Source organism: Dreissena polymorpha, chromosome 1 (assembly GCF_020536995.1).
Source record: "Dreissena polymorpha isolate Duluth1 chromosome 1, UMN_Dpol_1.0, whole genome shotgun sequence".
Taxonomy (NCBI): domain Eukaryota; kingdom Metazoa; phylum Mollusca; class Bivalvia; order Myida; family Dreissenidae; genus Dreissena; species Dreissena polymorpha.
Window position 1 is genome coordinate 119,791,650 of NC_068355.1, and position 18,997 is coordinate 119,810,646.

General features: G+C 34.7%; 1 protein-coding gene across 1 annotated transcript; it reads left to right on the forward strand.

Annotated features, from left to right (window-relative positions):
* The first annotated feature begins 518 nt into the window (after positions 1-518).
* LOC127847107 (ribosomal RNA small subunit methyltransferase NEP1-like) lies at positions 519-16,563 on the forward strand. Its single transcript, XM_052378735.1, has 6 exons — positions 519-715; positions 2,890-2,991; positions 4,214-4,355; positions 4,809-4,867; positions 6,284-6,433; positions 15,565-16,563. Exons 1-6 carry the CDS (start codon positions 602-604, stop codon positions 15,676-15,678), a joined length of 681 nt encoding a protein of 226 aa, XP_052234695.1. The 5' UTR covers positions 519-601; the 3' UTR covers positions 15,679-16,563.
* Positions 16,564-18,997: the final 2,434 nt, after the last annotated feature.

The following is an 18,997-nucleotide window of genomic DNA, read 5'->3' on the forward strand; positions in this document are numbered from 1 at the left end:
ACTGCTATTTTGGTAACAGACAGGGTAGCCTAAGGTGTAATTATTTCTAAGAGAATGGTCCGGAGATTCGTTCTTTTATATGTCCTGTTTGCGCAAATTGCAACATACATTAATATTCTATAGTAATGTATTCCTGCTTGTCATTGTGTTTATTATGATTCTTTTATGATTGTAATTCTTTACTGTATTGTTACTAAGCCATTAAACCTACTTGTGTTGGTGTTTATGAAAAAAAATGTGAATTTCCTACAATAAAAGCAAAATAACTTAAAATATTTACTTTCAAATATTCAAGTACAAAAAATAACGCGTGAACAATTGCAAAACCATTGTTCACTAACAATCCATATCTTCTCCCATTTCCTTCTTTGTTCATATCGTCCGCAGATTCGATATAATCCTTCTTTGTCTATATCGTCCGCAGATTCGATAATCCTTCTTTGTCTATATGGTCCGCAGATCACTATATAATCTATATCGTCCGCAGATTGGTCCGCGTTTTAGTGCGACCAAATAGTACCCCCGTGCATACGGATAACTTCTATTGTTATCGGTTTTGTCAACACGTGAAAGGAAATAAAAAACAAAAACAAGTAGCAAAATGGAATCGGAGGAAATTCCAGAAAAGGAGAAAATAATAAAAAGTGTACCGAAAACATCTAATGAGAAGCGCCTAATAATTATTTTGGCGCAGGCTTCTCTTGAATCTGTGAAGGTATACAAAATCACATAATTTCGCGGATTGACTGCCAATGGTAGATCTATAAGGTTATAATATACCAAAAGATTTCCTTAACAAATTCAATGTAAAATCAACAACTTCAACGAAAAATAAAGTCAAACTTTTGCGCGTAGACACCCCCATACCCATACCTTTTCTTAAAGAGCATGCCAAGCCGAATGGATTTAAACAATAAAAAAGATAGGTCATGCAGTATGTAAGAAAGAACTCGACGCGAATCAACGGTCACTGTTTTAAGGCCACCTTTTTACCGGCTGATCTCCAGTTGATGAGGGTTTCCCGCCATCTGTCAAAATCTCATGTAGTCTCCAACCTATAAGCAAAACACTGAATTTGTAGTATACAACAATGTTTTCCCTACCACATGCACACAGAAATATTCAAAAATAAAGTCATGGCAAGTGCACATACAGAGAATTGTGTCTTCAAATAAATGACGTTCCATTTTTTAGAGGGTATAGCATTGAACACCAAAATGATTTAGTACAGTCAATCTTGTATTAAGAGACCACTCAAGGGAGTAATCAAAAGTGGTCTCTTAATAAAACGGTCTTTGAATACAAAAGGCCATTCTGGAAGAATGCTTACCCTCAATTTTAATCTATATGAAGGATTATCTCTTTTATCCACAATGATTTTAACTTTTATAATAAAATGAATATAAACACAATACATAAACAATATTTTACTTATAATGTGTTTTATTTTTCACTTATTATAAATTATCATTTATTATAAATCAATTGTGTGTACATATTTATTTGCAAAAACAACATAGACAAGGAAATATTTTTCCTAAGAACAAAGAATTTTGCTAAAAATGTGTAACAGTCTACATGTACATGTGTACAGCTAAAACTAGAAATAAATGTCAGAAGCCAAAAGCTATGATATATTATCACATGTATTTCTCTTTCCGTTTCTATATTGCGCGTTTTTTTTCACCTGACACATTATTTTCCACGTCTTCAAGCACCTCGGCTTTACGCTTAAGAATGTTCTGAATTTGGGTTTTTCCGACTCCAATCTCGTCTGCGATTTTACGTGCACTTATACTCTTTGACAATTCCAAAACCCGAATTTTCTCGTTCAACGTTAACACTTTTTGTTTTGACATTTTAATTTCTGCATGTACGCTTAAGGAAATCTAACTCGATTATGATACATAATGAGCTGAAAAAATTAAAACACGTCAATTGAAAACAAACAATCAGACCTGGTTGGAAAATTTATTAAGTAAATAACAATGTGATTGGCTTACAAATATCTACTAATTAGCATTATTACAAATTGGTAATGTACGGATTTCGACAGATGTTGCCGATTAATAGTTTATTTTCCGCACTTCTCAGGAAATGTTTGTCGCGTACAGTGCATTGTTTCTGCACCTGTTATCTATACTCGAGAAAAATTGGCATTGTCTCTTAACGTTCCACATAGTAAACTTTTTAAGCTGTAGACTGTGCGCAATACGTTCCTCTATTATTCAACTCAATAAATTGATACGCAGTCTACAACAATACCGGTCAGAACCGGTCAACGAGACAAAGCATAATCATAATGGTTGTGAAAACAAAGCAGAGGTGTAACAGTACATCTTATCGGCTTAGATAAACAATTAACACGGATTTGTCCCTGAAAGATCGATAGATTAACCACTTTTACCTCCTAGTGGTCGCTTAATACAAGATTCGGACATCAAAATACACACAAATCAGCGGTCGCTGGTCGCGTAAGACAAAAGTCGCTTAATACAATATCATTATATAGCGGAAAAGCTCCGTGGGATTTCATAATGGTCGCATAAGACAAAGGTCGCTTAATACAAGTGGTCGCATCCACAAGATTGACTGTATATTGTAACCATAAACCTTAACTGTACGACACTGCTGCATCGTTTGAGTCAGGCATATGCGCTAATTATAAAATGATACTGAGGACGGATATTAACATTTAACATAGTTTAGAAGGTTGCAGATTGGACATGATTATGGTTCGACCATTGTTAAAATGACATTACAATTTTTGCCGTAGGTGTAATAATACATTTTGTTATTGGTTCATTTTCAATTGGCTACATATACTCGTTTTAAATGTATGGCATGGTATTTTTTATATTTAAATTTGCTTTGAATCTTTGTTTTCAGAATGGCAAAACTTTCGAATTGTTGAATTGTGATAAACACAAACACATTGCAAAGAAATTCAAAAAAGATATAGCAACATGTCGTCCAGATATCACACACCAGGTATATATTGTACTGATACTGTTGATTGGTATTGCAACCTTTTTAACATATTTATTGATTCCTGTGTAGAGTTTGCGTATGTTTCTTAGCAAATTGCCGGCCCCCTAATTCATAATGTCTGACATCCTACACAGTGAAATGTTCACCATAATCTGGTATCTAGTCACAATTTTATCGTGGAGGAGTACATCGTAGGAACCAATTAGTGTGTTAGGTATAATGAAGCCAACCAACTGTCACAAAATCCCAGAATTTTGTGACTGATAATGACATGGTGTTATTCACACCTGACTGATTAAGAACCATTCTCATCTTTAGTTCATTGGATCTATTTTTGCGAAAATCGCAAAGTAAAAAGCGCATCAGGGGTTTTCAGCCTTATATACCACGGGCCTATTAAAGGCCCCTTCCCAATTAAATATTTCTTTAAAATCATTCAGTTTTCCCAAAAATCCTAACTTACACCAGCTTTTTCATTTCCCAAAGCAGTAATTTTAGCGAGAATTCTTCCCAAAATGAGCAATTTCTTCCCAAAATCCATAGGCTAGCGTCTCTTCCCAATGAAGCGAGGAAAACCCCTGCGCATAGTAAATAAATGAAAAGACCAATTTTGTCTTGAGTTGTTGAAATAATATTAATTTTAAATTAAATTTACCAATGACAAAAGTTGCGGTACATTGTAAGTATAGCAAGCGGCTCTAATACAGCAACATATAAAAACAAATATAGGTCTCTGTCTAATTCTAGCACTTGCAACACTTGAGACACCTTAAAACAATGTCATTTTAACTTAAAATATAATCTGCTTAAATAATGGGTATGTACTAACTAATTAAGGCTCAAAGTGACCTTGTCCCTCAATATATCAGTCTGTAACTTATATCTTAGATAACAATGAAACGTAAGGAAAGTATATTTGGCAGAAGGTCCAAGTTGAAACACTGAATAAATTAATGTTCCCATGATGCCGCATTTGTTGAAAAAAATTATAATAGAAACAGGAACAAACAACAAAGACCAGCTACCCTTATTTCAGTCTAGTGATTTTAACTAAAAAATATTTTAAACTATGTAATGAAGGTTTTGTTTTACCTACATGGAGATAACTGCAAGCCCCCTATTTACAGGTCATTATATTGATAATTGTCTAGTAAAACAAATATGTATAATATATAATCAAAACCATGATGATCTAAACATGACCACCTGATTTCTCCTTTAGTGCCTCTTGATGCTGTTGGACAGCCCTTTGAACCGTGCTGGTCTCCTGCAGGTATATGTCCACACGGAGAAGAACGTTCTCATTGAAGTCAACCCACAGACACGAATCCCTCGCACGTTTGATAGATTCTGTGGACTCATGGGTGAGTCGAGCTGATGTTTGGGTCAACAGACTTGGTATCACTTAAGGATGATAATGATCTAACTGGATTATATTGAGTTTAGAAATTTTACTGCACAATTAATTTTTATGTACAATGTAAGCACTTGTGTATGTAATGACTTAATTGCTTAAATTGTAAATGTATTGGTACACTGTCACTGTCAGCTATGTTTTGAGGGAATATACATGTATAGCCTTATTATAGGGACAAATAAATTACAGGTACATGTATTTTTAATTAAGTGTTCAAATGAACCCCCAAGTTTACTTTGTCAAAACATTTTGGTAGCAGCTGATTTTTGCACATCTTCATTAGATTGATGTTACTGTATTACACTCATATATTTTATAAATATTCCATTTTTTTTTGCGACTGATTAAAGAAATAATTTAATGAATTACATTTACAAGCATTGTTCATAATTGTTTCCAGTGCAATTATTACACAAGTTGAGCATCCACGCTGCAGATGGTCCACAAAAACTTCTTAAGGTAAGTACAGTTTGTCATTAGCTCACCTGACTGCTCAGGTGAGCTTTTGTGACCGGTCTTTGTCCGTCGTCCGTCCGTCCACATTTGTTTGTAAACACTCTAGGCCACATTTATTGTCCGATCTTCATGAAACTTGGTCAGAAGATTTGTCCCAATGTATCTCGATCGAGTTCGAAACTGGGTCATGCTGGGTCAAAAACTAGGTCTCTAGGTCAAAAAAAAGAATAACCTTGTAAACACTGTAGAAGTCACATTTCATGCCCAATCTTCATGTAACTGTGTCAAAATGTTTGCCTTAATGATATGTTGGTTGAGTTTAAAAGTGGTTTCAGTCCGATGAAAAACATGGCCGCCAGTGGGTGGGGCAGTTTTCCTTATTTGGCTATAGAGAAACCTTGTTAACACTCTAGAAGTCACAAGTTTTGCCCAATCATCATGAAAGTTGGTCAAAACATTGGTTTTATTGATATCTCAGACAAGTTTGAAAATGGTCCAGATCACTGAAAAACATGGCCGTCAGTGGACGGTGCATTTTTCTCTATATGTATGTAGGTGAGGTTTTAGGATTGGTCTTTGTCCGCTGTCCGTAAACACTCTAGCATTCACATTTCTCAAGCATTCTTAATCAAAGTTGCTGAAAAAGATCTCCGTCTAGTTTGATAATGAGGAAAATCAATTAATTAATGCCATAATTATTGCCCTTAGATTGTTCAAATTTTCATTATATTATACAAAATCCTTGTAAACACTCTAGAGGTCACAATTTTGTTTCAGATTTTATGAATCTTGGTCATAATATTTATTTTTGTAAGCAAATTTTGATGTTTGGTAAGGGGGGTCAACTCAAAATATAGGTAACCAGGTCAAATCTTACAAAAACAAAAACACTCCTTACGCCAGTGTTTTGGTTTAATAATGATGAAACTTGACCAGGATGTTTGTCTGGACAATATCTAGGTAAAGTTTAACATTTGGTAAAGATTGAATAAACCGACTCCTCTCAGGTGAGAGAACTAGGACCATCTTGGCCCTTTTGCAATAATTGTAATGATAGTAATTGTAATTATTATTACTAATATTAACATTTTATTGGAAAATAATTAATGTTAGTTTTAATTTTACATTGCAAATAAATGTGGTATGTAAACTTGTGGTAGTTTGCAAATAGAAGTCAGCTTGTGTAGAATAAAAAGTTGGAAAAGACAATGGGAATGATGTCAAATGCGATGGTTGGTTGAATGTAACAGTAATTGAGGATCAGAACAAGATATATGACTGTAATAGATATAGCAACGTATTAATAAAATGTTACAATGTATTGTTAATAAGTTTTGATGAAAAATAATAGTCTACCTACCTACATGATTTGTTAAAAGAATGCCGGTATGTGGAAGTTCACTTGTTTATGTTTGACAGGTAGTTAAAAATCCTGTGACTGACCATCTGCCGATTGGTTGCAAGAAAATAGGAATGTCCTTCAAGGCTGATGCGTGTGTTGACCCTCGGACCCTGGTGCCCAAAGATGACCCCATAGTTTTTGTTGTGGGGGCCATGGCCCATGGCAGTGTAAGTCATGTCAAATTTGAAGAATTAATTATTATTAAGAAATTGTGGCTAATGCGTTAATTTTATTTGATTATAGAATGTTATTAGCTTACTTGAGCACAATGTGCTTATGGTTAACTTTTGTGATGCCTCGTGTCCGCCATAAGTAATTAATTTTTGGCTCGTTAACACTCTAGAGGCCACACTTATTGGCCAATTTTCATGAAACTTAATTATAACATTTTCCAGTGCTTGGCCAAGTTCGAAAACCAAGTCACATAGGGAAAATTACTCGGTCACTAGGTACATATTCTAGAATAGTTTGTGAACCCTCTCAGGGCTCGACATTAACGGTAGTCCGACTGTCCGGGACAACCAAATTGTTAGTCCGGACAAGTAATTAAAGAATTTGCTAGTCCGACGGGACAAGTGGTCGTTATAATTTAATAACTTAGTTAAAATGCCTTAAAAATCGTTTTTATGCCCCCCTTCGAAGAAGAGGGGGTATATTGCTTTGCTCATGTCGGTCGGTAGGTTGGTCGGTCCGTCCACCAGGTGGTTTCCGGATGATAACTCAAGAACGCTTGGGCCTAGGATCATGAAACTTCATAGGTACATTGATCATGACTCGCAGATGACCCCTATTGATTTTGAGGTCAAAGGTCAAGGTCACGGTGACTCGAAATAGTAAAATGTTTTTTTGAATGATAATTCAAGAATGCATACGCGGCCAACAGGGCACACTCTGAACAATATTACTGAAGCAACTGGTCTGTAATCCTAAATCTATAATTATCAGTCCAATGAAACATCATCCTTTTAGTAAAATACAGTGGATCAGTAAAAATATTATCAGAATATGAGATTTTTTGTATATTTTGTATATTAAATATTGTGTTAATGTTTAATTTTGTTGATTAATATAAATATAAGGAGGACAGGGGAGGTAATACACTACAGGGGAAACAAATGCAATAAGTTTAAATTTATTGTTACAGATTTGCCTCCCTTGTAATATATTTAAATTTTACCAAATGTAAGGCTAACTGCATTTTTGTAATGCATACTACTACTACTACTACTACTACTACTACTACTACTACTACTACTACTACTACTACTACTGCTGCTACTACTGCTGCTGCTGCTGCTGCTGATGCTACTACTACTACTACTACTACTACTACTACTACTACTACTACTACTACTACTACTACTACTACTACTTCTACTGCTACTACTACTACTACTACTACTACTTCTCCTACTACTACTACTACTACTACTACTACTACTACTTCTACTACTGCTCTACTACTACTACTACTACTACGACTACTACTACTACTACTACTACTACTACTACTACTACTACTTCTACTACTACTACTACTACTACTACTACTACCACCACCACCTACTACTACTACTACTACTCTATTACTACTACTACTACTACTACTACTACTACTACTACTACTACTACTACTACTACTACTACTACTACTACTACTTCTACTACTACTCTACTACTACTACTACTACTACCACCACCACCACCACCCACCACCACCACCACCACCATTCACAGTGACAAAAAACGTATTCACACAATGGCTGCTACTACAACTTATAGCCCATATAGGGGGGCATGCATGTTTTACAAACAGCCCTTGTTTTCTGTGGAGTTACCACGAAACTTGTTTGATTATATTTTGTTTACGTTTAAACGACAAAGCGCGAGATACTCCGATAGTTCCATGTGATACTACACCATACTGTTTACAAAGGAAGCAACCCTTAACATTTTTCTTTGCCAAGATAACAAGAATATTCTCCCTTGTAAAGGATATGCATTTTACAACACCGATCTTACAGACAATTAACGTAGTGACCTCGTCTCTATGTATAGAATGATTTTTTGACAGCATTCCCATTTGCTGTTTGTTTTTGTTAGTGCAATGCTGTCTGCTCAAAAATGTCTCATCTGCTTTCCTTTGGTTTTTCGTCTTCAAAATCACAAGAAACTTTTAAAAAAATACCTAAAGGTGGCCAAGAAACAAAATGTAATTACGAAAAGAAGCTTGATGGTCGAAAAACACAAGTTTTTGTTAGGTATTATGGCTTTGTATAATGTTTAGAAATCAATAATATCGAGTTTTCCTGTAATTATAGTCAGTTATTTTTGTATTGAAATTGCCTACAATTATGTTAAAGGGATCTTTTCACGGTTCGGTAAATTGACAAAAATGAAAAAAGTTGTTTCAGATTCGCAAATTTTGGTTTAGTTATGATATTTGTGAGGAAATAGTATTACTGAACATTTGCCTTTGTCTAATATTGTCATTATATGCATCTTTTGACGATTTAAAAACCTTAAAATTATAAAGCGTTGCAACGCGAAACGATTGAATAATTTGGAGAGTTCTGTTGTTGTCGTTTAAATTTGTGAAACTACGAAGATTGCTTATATAACGTATAAAAGACGCAGCCTATGTATGCTTGGCAGAATAGCTCAGTTTGCTAATGCGTTTTTACTTCAGGATTCCGGGGGTCACTGGTTCAAGCCCTGCTGTGGGCTACTTTTTTTTCCTTTTTTAAATTTTAATTTTGATATTTTACTGAAGCTTTTAAAATTTAATGTTTACATTTATCAATATAAAGCATTTAATGACAAACTTCAAAACATGCCAAAATCTGTGAAAAGGCCCCTTTAACATGTATTTTGAACAATTAAAGTCTTTATGATTTGAGCATATTGTATTATTTCATTGTTTTGCAAAGAACTGAGCAGAATAAGATATAATGGTCAGGACAAGTTGATTTTTGGTCAGGACAAGTGAAATTTTGGTCTACTTGTCCGACTGGACAAGTGGCTTGAAAATTTAATGTTGAGGTCTGCCTCTGGAAGAAACTTCTTGAAACTCTCTTAGTCCATTTGTTATTATAAAATTGCAGCCAAGTTCGAAAATGTTTCTGGTCTGTTGAAAAACATTGCTTTCACAGATGTAAACATGATCGAAATTGTTATCTTACATTTGAAGACATTTAAGCTAAGTTTTGGACACAAACAACTATTAGCACAAGAAAACTGGTATTGAAAAACTGATTGCATGTACAAATATACATTTGTATGTTACAGTGTAAAATGAAACATGGACCAAAAAATTTCTTTTAATGATATCTTGGTCGAGTTCAAAATGGTATCAGTCAATTGTTAGCTCCACTGGCCAGAGGCCAGCGGGGCTTATGTCATGGTCCTGTGTCTGTTGTACGTGCGTTGTCCGTGCGTTAACTTTTCTTTAAACATTCTCTTCTCCTAAAGTACTGGTCCAATTCTGATGAAAATTCTCAGGAATGTTCCTTGGGTGAACCTCTTTCGAATTTGTTCAAATTATGCCCCTGGGGTCAAATTTGACTCCGCCCCGGGGGTCACAAAATTGAAAATTTGCTTATATAAGGCCTATTTTGTGAAAACTTTTAGAATCTTTACGTCCATAACCATTGGGCCTAGGGTTTTCAAATTGGGTATGTAGAGACATCTTAAAGTCTTCTACCAAATTTCGTCAAATTATGCCCCTGTGGTCAAATTTGACCCTGCCCCGGAGGTCACAAAATAGAACAAATGCTTATATAAAGCCTATTTTAAAATCTTTCTGTCCATAACCATAGGGCCTAGGGCTACCAAATTCGGTATTTAGTGACATCTAATAGTTCTCTACTTAGTTTTTAGCTCATCTATTTTTTGAAAAAAAAATAATGAGCTATTGTCATCACCTTGGCGTCGGCGTTGGCGTCGGCGTCCGGTTAAGTTTTGCGTTTAGGTCCACTTTTCTCAGAAAGTATCAATGCTATTGCATTCAAACTTGGTACACTTACTAACTATCATGAGGGGACTGGGCAGGCAAAGTTAGATAACTCTGGTGTGCATTTTGACAGAATTATGTGCCCTTTTTATACTTAGAAAATTGAAAATTTTGGTTAAGTTTTGCGTTTAGGTCCACTTTTCTCAGAAAGTATCAATGCTATGGCATTCAAACTTGGTACACTTTCTCACTATCATAAGGGGTCTGGGCAGGCAAAGTTACATAACTCTGGCGTGCATTTTGACAGAATTATGTGCCCTTTTTATACTCAGAAAATTGAAAATTTGGTTAAGTTTTGTGTTTAGGTCCACTTTATTCCTACAGTATCAAAGCTATTGCTTTCATACTTGCAACACTTATTAACTATCATAAGGGGACTGTGCAGGCAAAGTAATGTAACTCTGACTGGCATTTTGACAGAATTATGTGCCCTTTTTATACCGGTACTTAGAAAATTGAAAATTTGGTTAAGTTTTGTGTTTTGGTCCACTTTACCCCATAAGTATCATAGATATTGCTTTCATACTTGGAACACTCGCAAACTATCATAAGGGTACAGTAAAAGGACAAGTTGCATAACTCTGGTTGTCATTTTTACGGGATTATGGCCCTTTTTTGACTTAGTAACTTTGAATATATGGTTAAATTTTGTGTTTCAATCCACTTTACTTCTTAAGTATCAAGGCTATTGCTTTCAAACTTCAAATACTTTCATGCTATCATGAGGTTACTGTACCTGGCAAGTTGAATTTTACCTTGACCTTTGAATGACATTGACTCTCAAGGTCAAATTATTAAATTTTGCTAAAATTGCCATAACTTCTTTATTTATGATTAGATTTGATTGATACTTTGACAAAACTACTCTTACCTGACATACCACAATAGACTCCCCAAACCATCCCCTGTGCCCTCCCCCCCCTCCCCCCCCCCCCCCCCCCCCCCGTCCCCCATCCTAATTTTTTTTTTGTTTTTTTTTTTAAAGATCATCTCACAAATGACCACCACACCCTCACACTATACCCCCCCCACCCCCCCAATTTTTTTTTTTGAAACGGTTTAAAAAACACAAATATTTATTTTTATTATTTTATGTTTGAAATACCGTCCAACCATCGAACCCAAGAATCCCCCCCCCCCCTCCCCCCACCTGAATACCCCCCCTAATTTTTTTTTTTTTTAGATCATCTCACAAATTACCACCACCCCTCACACTTTACCCCCCCCCCCCCCCACCCCCCCCCACACAATTTTTTTAATTTTTTTGAAACGGTTAAAAAACACAAATATTTATTTTTATTATTTTATGTTTGAAATACCGTCCAACCATCGCACCCAAAAATCCCCCCCACTCCCCCCCACCCCCCCCCCAATTTTTTTTTTTGGGGGGGGCGTTTTTTTTCACATTTTTGGAAGATAATGTAATAATTTCCACACCCCCACACTATACACCCCTCTTCACTCCGCCCCTCCCTCCTTTGTGATTGAAAATGAGAGTCCCTTCACCTTTAAAAAGAAAATAGATGAGCGGTCTGCACTCGCAAGGCGGTGCTCTTGTTTCAAATTATGCCCCTGGGGTCAAATTTGACCCTGCCTCGGGGGTCACAAAAATGAACATATGCTAAATATATCCGCGGCCCGCGAAATCTCTCCGCATTTTACACTGGTAGATTCTGCCCAAGCATTTTTGAAACAAGCGATATAATTGGCTGTCGTTTCCCAATCTTCCAATTAAAATCGGTTTCATGAAATGTATTTGGTATTTCGTATGCAAATGGCACCGTTGTGAAGCGAAAATTAAGATTATTGAAATGACAAATATCAATCGAATTAACGACTGACATCATATAGTTTGATAGAAATAATGTGTTTGTTAACGAAAAAGACTACGTTTTAGATATAAGAACCACATATTTGTTTAGAAATGTGCACAGTGAATTTGTGTCATGGAAACCAGTGTTTCTGTTTGCAAATTGGGAGTTCAGTCTACTTGCGAAGTAAAACAATTTAAAAGAGGATCTTTCGAACATGGAAATAGACAAACATGATTTGATTTATATGATAGTGGATCTGTGTATAATCAGATTCATATGCATATTCTGCTTTATTATGTTTGTCACGCTGTTCAGTTAATTGAAATAGCATTGAACTAAAGATGTGAAATGCAAGATATTGAAAAGTAAACAAATTATATATATTAATTTAACTCCGTTTAATACATCATTAACACAAGAAGAACACTCAAGTGTGATGGTTTATATTAAGTCCATTAACCTTGTTTGTATATAACATTTTATAAAAAAAATTGTATTGTTTTGTTTGTTTTCACCAAATGGTTAGTATTATTCTTTTATGTTAACATTCTCAAAATTCTGGTTTTATAATAGGCCCTATTTATAAAAAAATAATTTGAATGACATCATTTTATGATTTATAAACAGATTGCAAAAAATATTTGTTCAAGATAAACTTAACAACAAATTGTTACATTGAATTTAAGTGATTTTAATATTCAGTTGCAAAAAAGTAAGGAGAATCCAACTTAAAAAAGATGTATCTATTAAAAGTATATTCTACCAATGCTGTGAACAATCCCCTTGTTCATAACATGACTGCCGCTAAGTCTATTACTAGCAACCTATCAGAGAATAGGTCAGATACCTTATTTCAATATATGGCAATCCTAGTATTTTTCAAAAACAAACATGACAGGTAACCAATGTCAGATGGAAAAAGTAAAGGAAAGTTAGTCAAGCTAATTGTTTGTCATGATATCTCTTTAAACCTCACGCCATATGCAAGTAGTGTTGCCATGATCGCAACATCTTGATGAATTATAGTTTAATTTTTTGTCTCATAAACATTTACTTTGTTTAACAAAAAGCCTCTACAAAGTTATCATTCCTACTGCCTTTCGGCACCTCATGGACCTGAAAAACTCGTAACTTTATGTTTCCTCAGGCAAATATCTTCTTTGTACAGTAAACAATTTCTTCACCACGTTAACAATCCTGCAACACTCGCTTATGCCTCAAGAATGTAGTAAAGTTCAGGTGATCTTCGTCATTAGGTATTATGCATATGTCATGAACTATGTAAGTAGCAGAAACTTTGAAACCTACAAACACTTTTTGGAATTTTGGAAAAAGATTCATGATTGAATGAAGGAACTTTCATTAATCTTGTAGAACATGCGTAGATTTGATCTTCAGCATCTAAAAATATGCGAATATAAAGAACGACAATATATTTTGGAGAGATAAATGTACCTACGTTATAAGCAAAGGACCTGTGGGACAATTCCCGGACTTTTTAGTCTGTTTAATTAACACCGTTGTAACGTTTTCCATATATAAAAATGCTCACCCTTCAAACTTTAAGAGCCAAGTGGGACGATGGATAGAAAGAGAAAGTCACATGCTTGTGTACATTTCAACCCATGCGCATTGCACGCTTTTTTTCGCATTAAAAAACAGTGGAGCGATACAGGGCCACCATGGCCCTCTTGTTACAATATGTTACTAATCTTTTTGGACATTTTTCAGAAAATTTGTTTGAATGATATCTCAGCCGAGTAAGAAAATAGTTTGTGCCCATTTAAAAACATGGCCTTAAGGGAGTGGGTCGGTTTTCCAAATATGGCTATAGCAAAAGCGTGTGAACACTAGGGGTCACTTTTTTTCCCAATCATCATGCAACTTGCTCAGAACAAGTGTTCTTATGATATCTTGACAAAGGTCAAAATTGTTTTCTTTGCCTTGAAAACCATGGATGCCAGGGAACAGAGCAATTGATCTTACATGGCTCTAGCGTATCTTAGTGAACACTACAGAAGTAATATATATATTTTCCAATCATCATAAAACAGAGCATAGTTCTAAAATGGTTTTGGAAACATCATAGAAGCTGTTATAAACAGTTCAGCTCTTTCAGGTCTCAGTAGAGCAGATTATTGTCTGAATTGAAAACATGCATTTAAAATTTATCAGAAAATGGTGAATGGTAGTGACTAAGTAAATTTTATGTGGAACAAAAATAAAGTGATATTTTGGTGCAGAACTTCTGCTGCTTTGTTTTCCAATAATCTAATATTAATCCTTCTATACTTGTTCTGTTGCACTTCTATTGTTAACCTGCAACTCAGACCTGTTTGGAATATTATCAAAATTATACACAAGTACCAACAACTTGTTACTCTAATATGCTCTCCTCACATGAATAATTGCGTTTGTAAAAATATTTGAGTTTACGGTAGTTTCAGTAACAAAAGGTATAGAGGAATAATAGGGGTGTTTAAGTAAATGCTCGTTAAAATTTGCACTTATCTTTTAGAAATAGTAAAAAAGGGTACAAGAACACTGAAGGAAATTATAGTAGGGGAAAAGGTCAACATTGAAGCTTGCTAAAAGGTTATTTTGAGAAAATAATATCTATAAAAAACTAAATGTAATAATTGAACACAACTATAATTACATCCACATTTTTATGCTTCTTACTCTATTTCATTGGATAAACAAAAAAATGAAGCCCTTTTGAAACTGTTAAGAGGACATTAAGACTTTTATAAGGATGATTTTATAGCTGTTATTTGTTCATATTCTAATAGGCCAATAGTATCTTTTTTCCCAAATCCAGTTCAATATTCCCAAATTTATGGGTTTTTTATGTTAAGTAATAACTATGATAAGTCTCGAAAAAAGAGTTTATTAAGTTAAAATATTCATTTTGCTGACATGTTTGTTTTGGCTTAACTTGTTTGTCGCAAATACTTCAAAATGTTCATAATCAAACAATTTCTTTTGCCAAATTTAAATTAAATTGACACTATTTAATTCTCAATTTCAATAGCACAGGTCATATTCCAAAAATGATGAGAACAAACATGAATACCCTCCCCATAAAGTAGATGGATATGAAAGACGTAAACTTGACTTTTAAAAAAAAGTTCAGTGTAAGAAAACTTTTAGTATCAATCTTATACCAGTAATCCTATAAAATAAAGTCATATTTGTTATATCTAATGTAATTAAGCGAATTATTAAAATCAGTATTCATGGAATCCCAATAAAGCCTATTATTGCCATGAGGTTACAAGTAGATTATTTTGAAAACTGCAATCTTCTACTTGTATTAGATACAGAAAGGTCTATACCACCGGTATCCGATCATAAGTAAAGGGTTTTGCGCACTTAAGCATTTGTTAGGCTAAGTAGATGAAATGATATGTGAAATGAAAAATCATTAATTGCAAAAGTGCTGAACATCTGTGCTCCTCTGCCTCCTCAGATCAATGTGGACTACACAGAGGAGACCTACTCCATCAGTAACTACCCACTGTCTGCCGCCCTGACCTGTGCCAAGCTAACTACTGCCTTTGAGGAGAAGTGGGGAGTCATGTGACCTTCAGGAAAATCGGAACAGATCCTTTATAACCAGCGCCTTGCTGATTCTTTGAGTTCACTGCTGTAAATGAAGCATTTGGGTTTCTTACACCAACATGTGTTAAGAAACTTCTAACTGAGAATGTGTCATCAGCCCACGGACAATAATTACCAGATTTTTTTTATAGAACTTTAGAAGCTTGATTTTGTGTTGACTGGTAAAACATTATCATATTTATTTGAGTAATACATCATCTGAGATCCAACAATTTATTTGTTACTTTGAGATTTAAATCTATGCATTAGATCTTGTATTCGTGGAATTTTTGTTTTTGACTGAAATGCCCTGATTACATGTATATCTGAGAATGAGATGTAAACATCTCTTAAAATCTAAGTAATTATTTGCGCCTTTAAGATTTATACACTTGCTGAAATCTTTGTTTGAAATGAAATTGTTTCTTCAAGGTTTCATTTTGAGGCAGAAGGTTGATGGGAGTTGGAGTTGAGAATATTTGTGATCTTATCTGGTGATGTATTCCACATAAATGTGTTGCTTACATTGTGATGTTAACACTAGTAAGACTTGTCAGTTGTATATACCAAAAAATGTTATGATTATATAAATAGTCATTTTAATTTTTTTATTTATACTTTTGACAGGACAGGAAGCTGGTGTGAGATGGAGCATGTAATAGTGTAATATCAATATTCAGCATTTTGGATAGTCGTTCTCTGTCAAATGGGCAAAAAAGACCAAAGTGTTTATAGAAAAGTCCAGTACACTTGTATTCTGTATACATAAAACCTATGTACAATGTAGTAAGACTTGTCTTATGATTCACTATATGTTCTAAACTCTTACAGCGTGATTGTTACTGTACAATATATACATATACATGACCGTATTGTTAAGTTATGAACGTTTAATGTGGTAGCGATAATATCAACTTTTTAAAGCCATTCTGTTATTGCCTATGACTATTTAGTAAATGGTTTTCATGATTTAAAAACCCTTAACAATTAGCTTATCTTTTTACTAGCAAATTCATTATAATGGCCTGTTTCATAATTGGCATGTGATAATCATGTACCACATACCATAGTGACAAGCGGAATTTATCGCGGACACGAGCTACAAACAAATCAGTGACTGCCCAAGCAAACCCGACACGAAGTGTTTCTTTGGAATCAAAAATGCACAAAATCTACTGGATTTTCCTACACAAATACCAAATTTTATGTCGACAGATAGTATTTGAAGGGAACTGTTAAGTTTTCATTAATGTTTTTCCATTTCCGATAAACTGATGTGAATATGCACACCTTTATCTGACGTTTTGCAAAATGCACTCCATCAACACGATTGTGTCAAGCCGAGTCCCTGTCATTCACTCTGAAACTTGGTTGCAGTATCAAATCCACAGAACATGACAACCCATGGAGCTGCACATTTGAGTGGAGAAAGGTCAAGGTCATCCTTCAAGGTCAGAGGTCAAATATGTGGCCAAAATCGCTCATTTTATGAATACTTTTGCTATATTGAAGATAGCAACTTGATATTTGGCATGCATGTGTATCTCATGGAGCTGCGCATTTTGAGTGGTGAAAGGTCAAGGTCATCCCTCAAGGTCAGAGGTCAAATATATGTGGCCCAAATCGCTTATTTTATGAATACTTTTGCAATATTGAAGATTGCAACTTGATAATTGGCATGCATGTGTATCTCATGGAGCAGCACATTTTGAGTGGTGTAAGGTCAAGGTCATCCTTCAAGGTCAAATATATGGGTCAAAATTGCTCATGTAATGTCACTTCTGCAATATTGAAGCTAGCAATTTTATATTTGAAATGCATGTGTATCTCATGGAGCTGCACATTTTGAGTGGTGAAGGGTCAAGGTCAAGGTCATCCTTCAAGGTCAAACGTCATATAGGGGGACATTGTGTTTCACAAACACATCTTGTTGTATATCGTCACTAAAATAAACTCTTTCGACTTATCCTTGTCCTGTCTGAAATAGAAATATTGCCACCAAGTTTAACACATCATATGTCGTGTTTATAAAGCATGTGTCCTTATTTATGACAAACATTTAGTATCAGTATACACTGAATCATATAAAGCTATAATCACGTTAAAAAGTAAATTTAATTTTAGAATACACTCTACACATGCCTTGGCCACTGACAGTTTGATGCTGACACATAGTCTTTGTTAACAGAAACTTCATTTGCCATGACAAACAATGGGCATATAGTTAACGGATAGAAAGATGAAATATGAAAAAAAGAATGTTATGCATAAATAAAACGGTGGAAAAAAACACTTTCGGGACACTACAAAACAATCTAAATGACTGTCGTAATAATAAAATAATTGCAAAAATGTTTGTTTGAAAAGTAGAAAATGTAAGGTTGGCGCCGAAATTTCGAAAGTTTGGTTTGTCTTAAAACCTATTGACGTGTGTCTTACTTTTACAACATTTCAGACGTCTGTATAACTGCATGGTGTGTCGCTAACAATAGTAACACGTACGAGTGTTTTTCACAATTAAATAAATTATGATCAAGTTATTGAAATTAAATTAAAGAGACCTTTTCACAGATTTTGTCATGTATTTAAGTTTTTCATTAAATGCTTTATATTGATAAATGTAAATATTGCATCTAAAAAGCTCCAGTAAAAACACAAGAATGTATTACATGGGTGAAAGTGTTCCGTATTATTACAGAATTTCGTATTTTTTGGCTTCTCAGAGGTCGTTTTCATGAATCGTGTAAATCCGATGAGATTTTGTTGGGGGGGGGGGGGTAGGCCATGTGTCCAGCAATGCCGATAAACAAATTGCGCTCGATTCCAGGCGTGATAAATTGGTTTCCCACTGTTCTGTTAACCCATTTCTAATTATAGATTCGACGCGGCCATCGCTTCTCTATTAGTCTATCCCCCTGGGCGTATTGCTCTTTCATTTCTCATGAATCGTTCTATCCCTCTGGGCACTATTTGCCCGAAATAACATGTCTCCCCATTCTATACATAGATGGTGACGTCACTACGTTATTGTCACCTCTATACTTAGACGCATCACGCACCTCCATTTGGAGGCATTTATGACTACGACACAAAGAAGTCCGCGGATGAATGAAGAATTTGCTTTATAAGTAAACATTCATGTTATGATTTAAAAGTTAAGTATTATTTTGTTCAGTCTTACGGTCTTATGTTAGTATCAATTATAATTTTCGTTAGTTTTCAACTATTTCGCTCTTTATTCATTTTTTTAAAAACAGAACTTTCACTTTCGGTTGTATAACAACATGTATCCTTTATTGACG

Coding starts and splice junctions, on each gene's coding strand:
- LOC127847107 (XM_052378735.1), top strand. CDS start 602: ATGGAATCGGAGGAAATTCCAGAAAAGGAGAAAATAATAAAAAGTGTA. Junction 716..2,889: donor CTTCTCTTGAATCTGTGAAG/GTATACAAAATC, acceptor CTTTGTTTTCAG/AATGGCAAAACTTTCGAATT. Junction 4,868..6,283: donor GTCCACAAAAACTTCTTAAG/GTAAGTACAGTT, acceptor TATGTTTGACAG/GTAGTTAAAAATCCTGTGAC.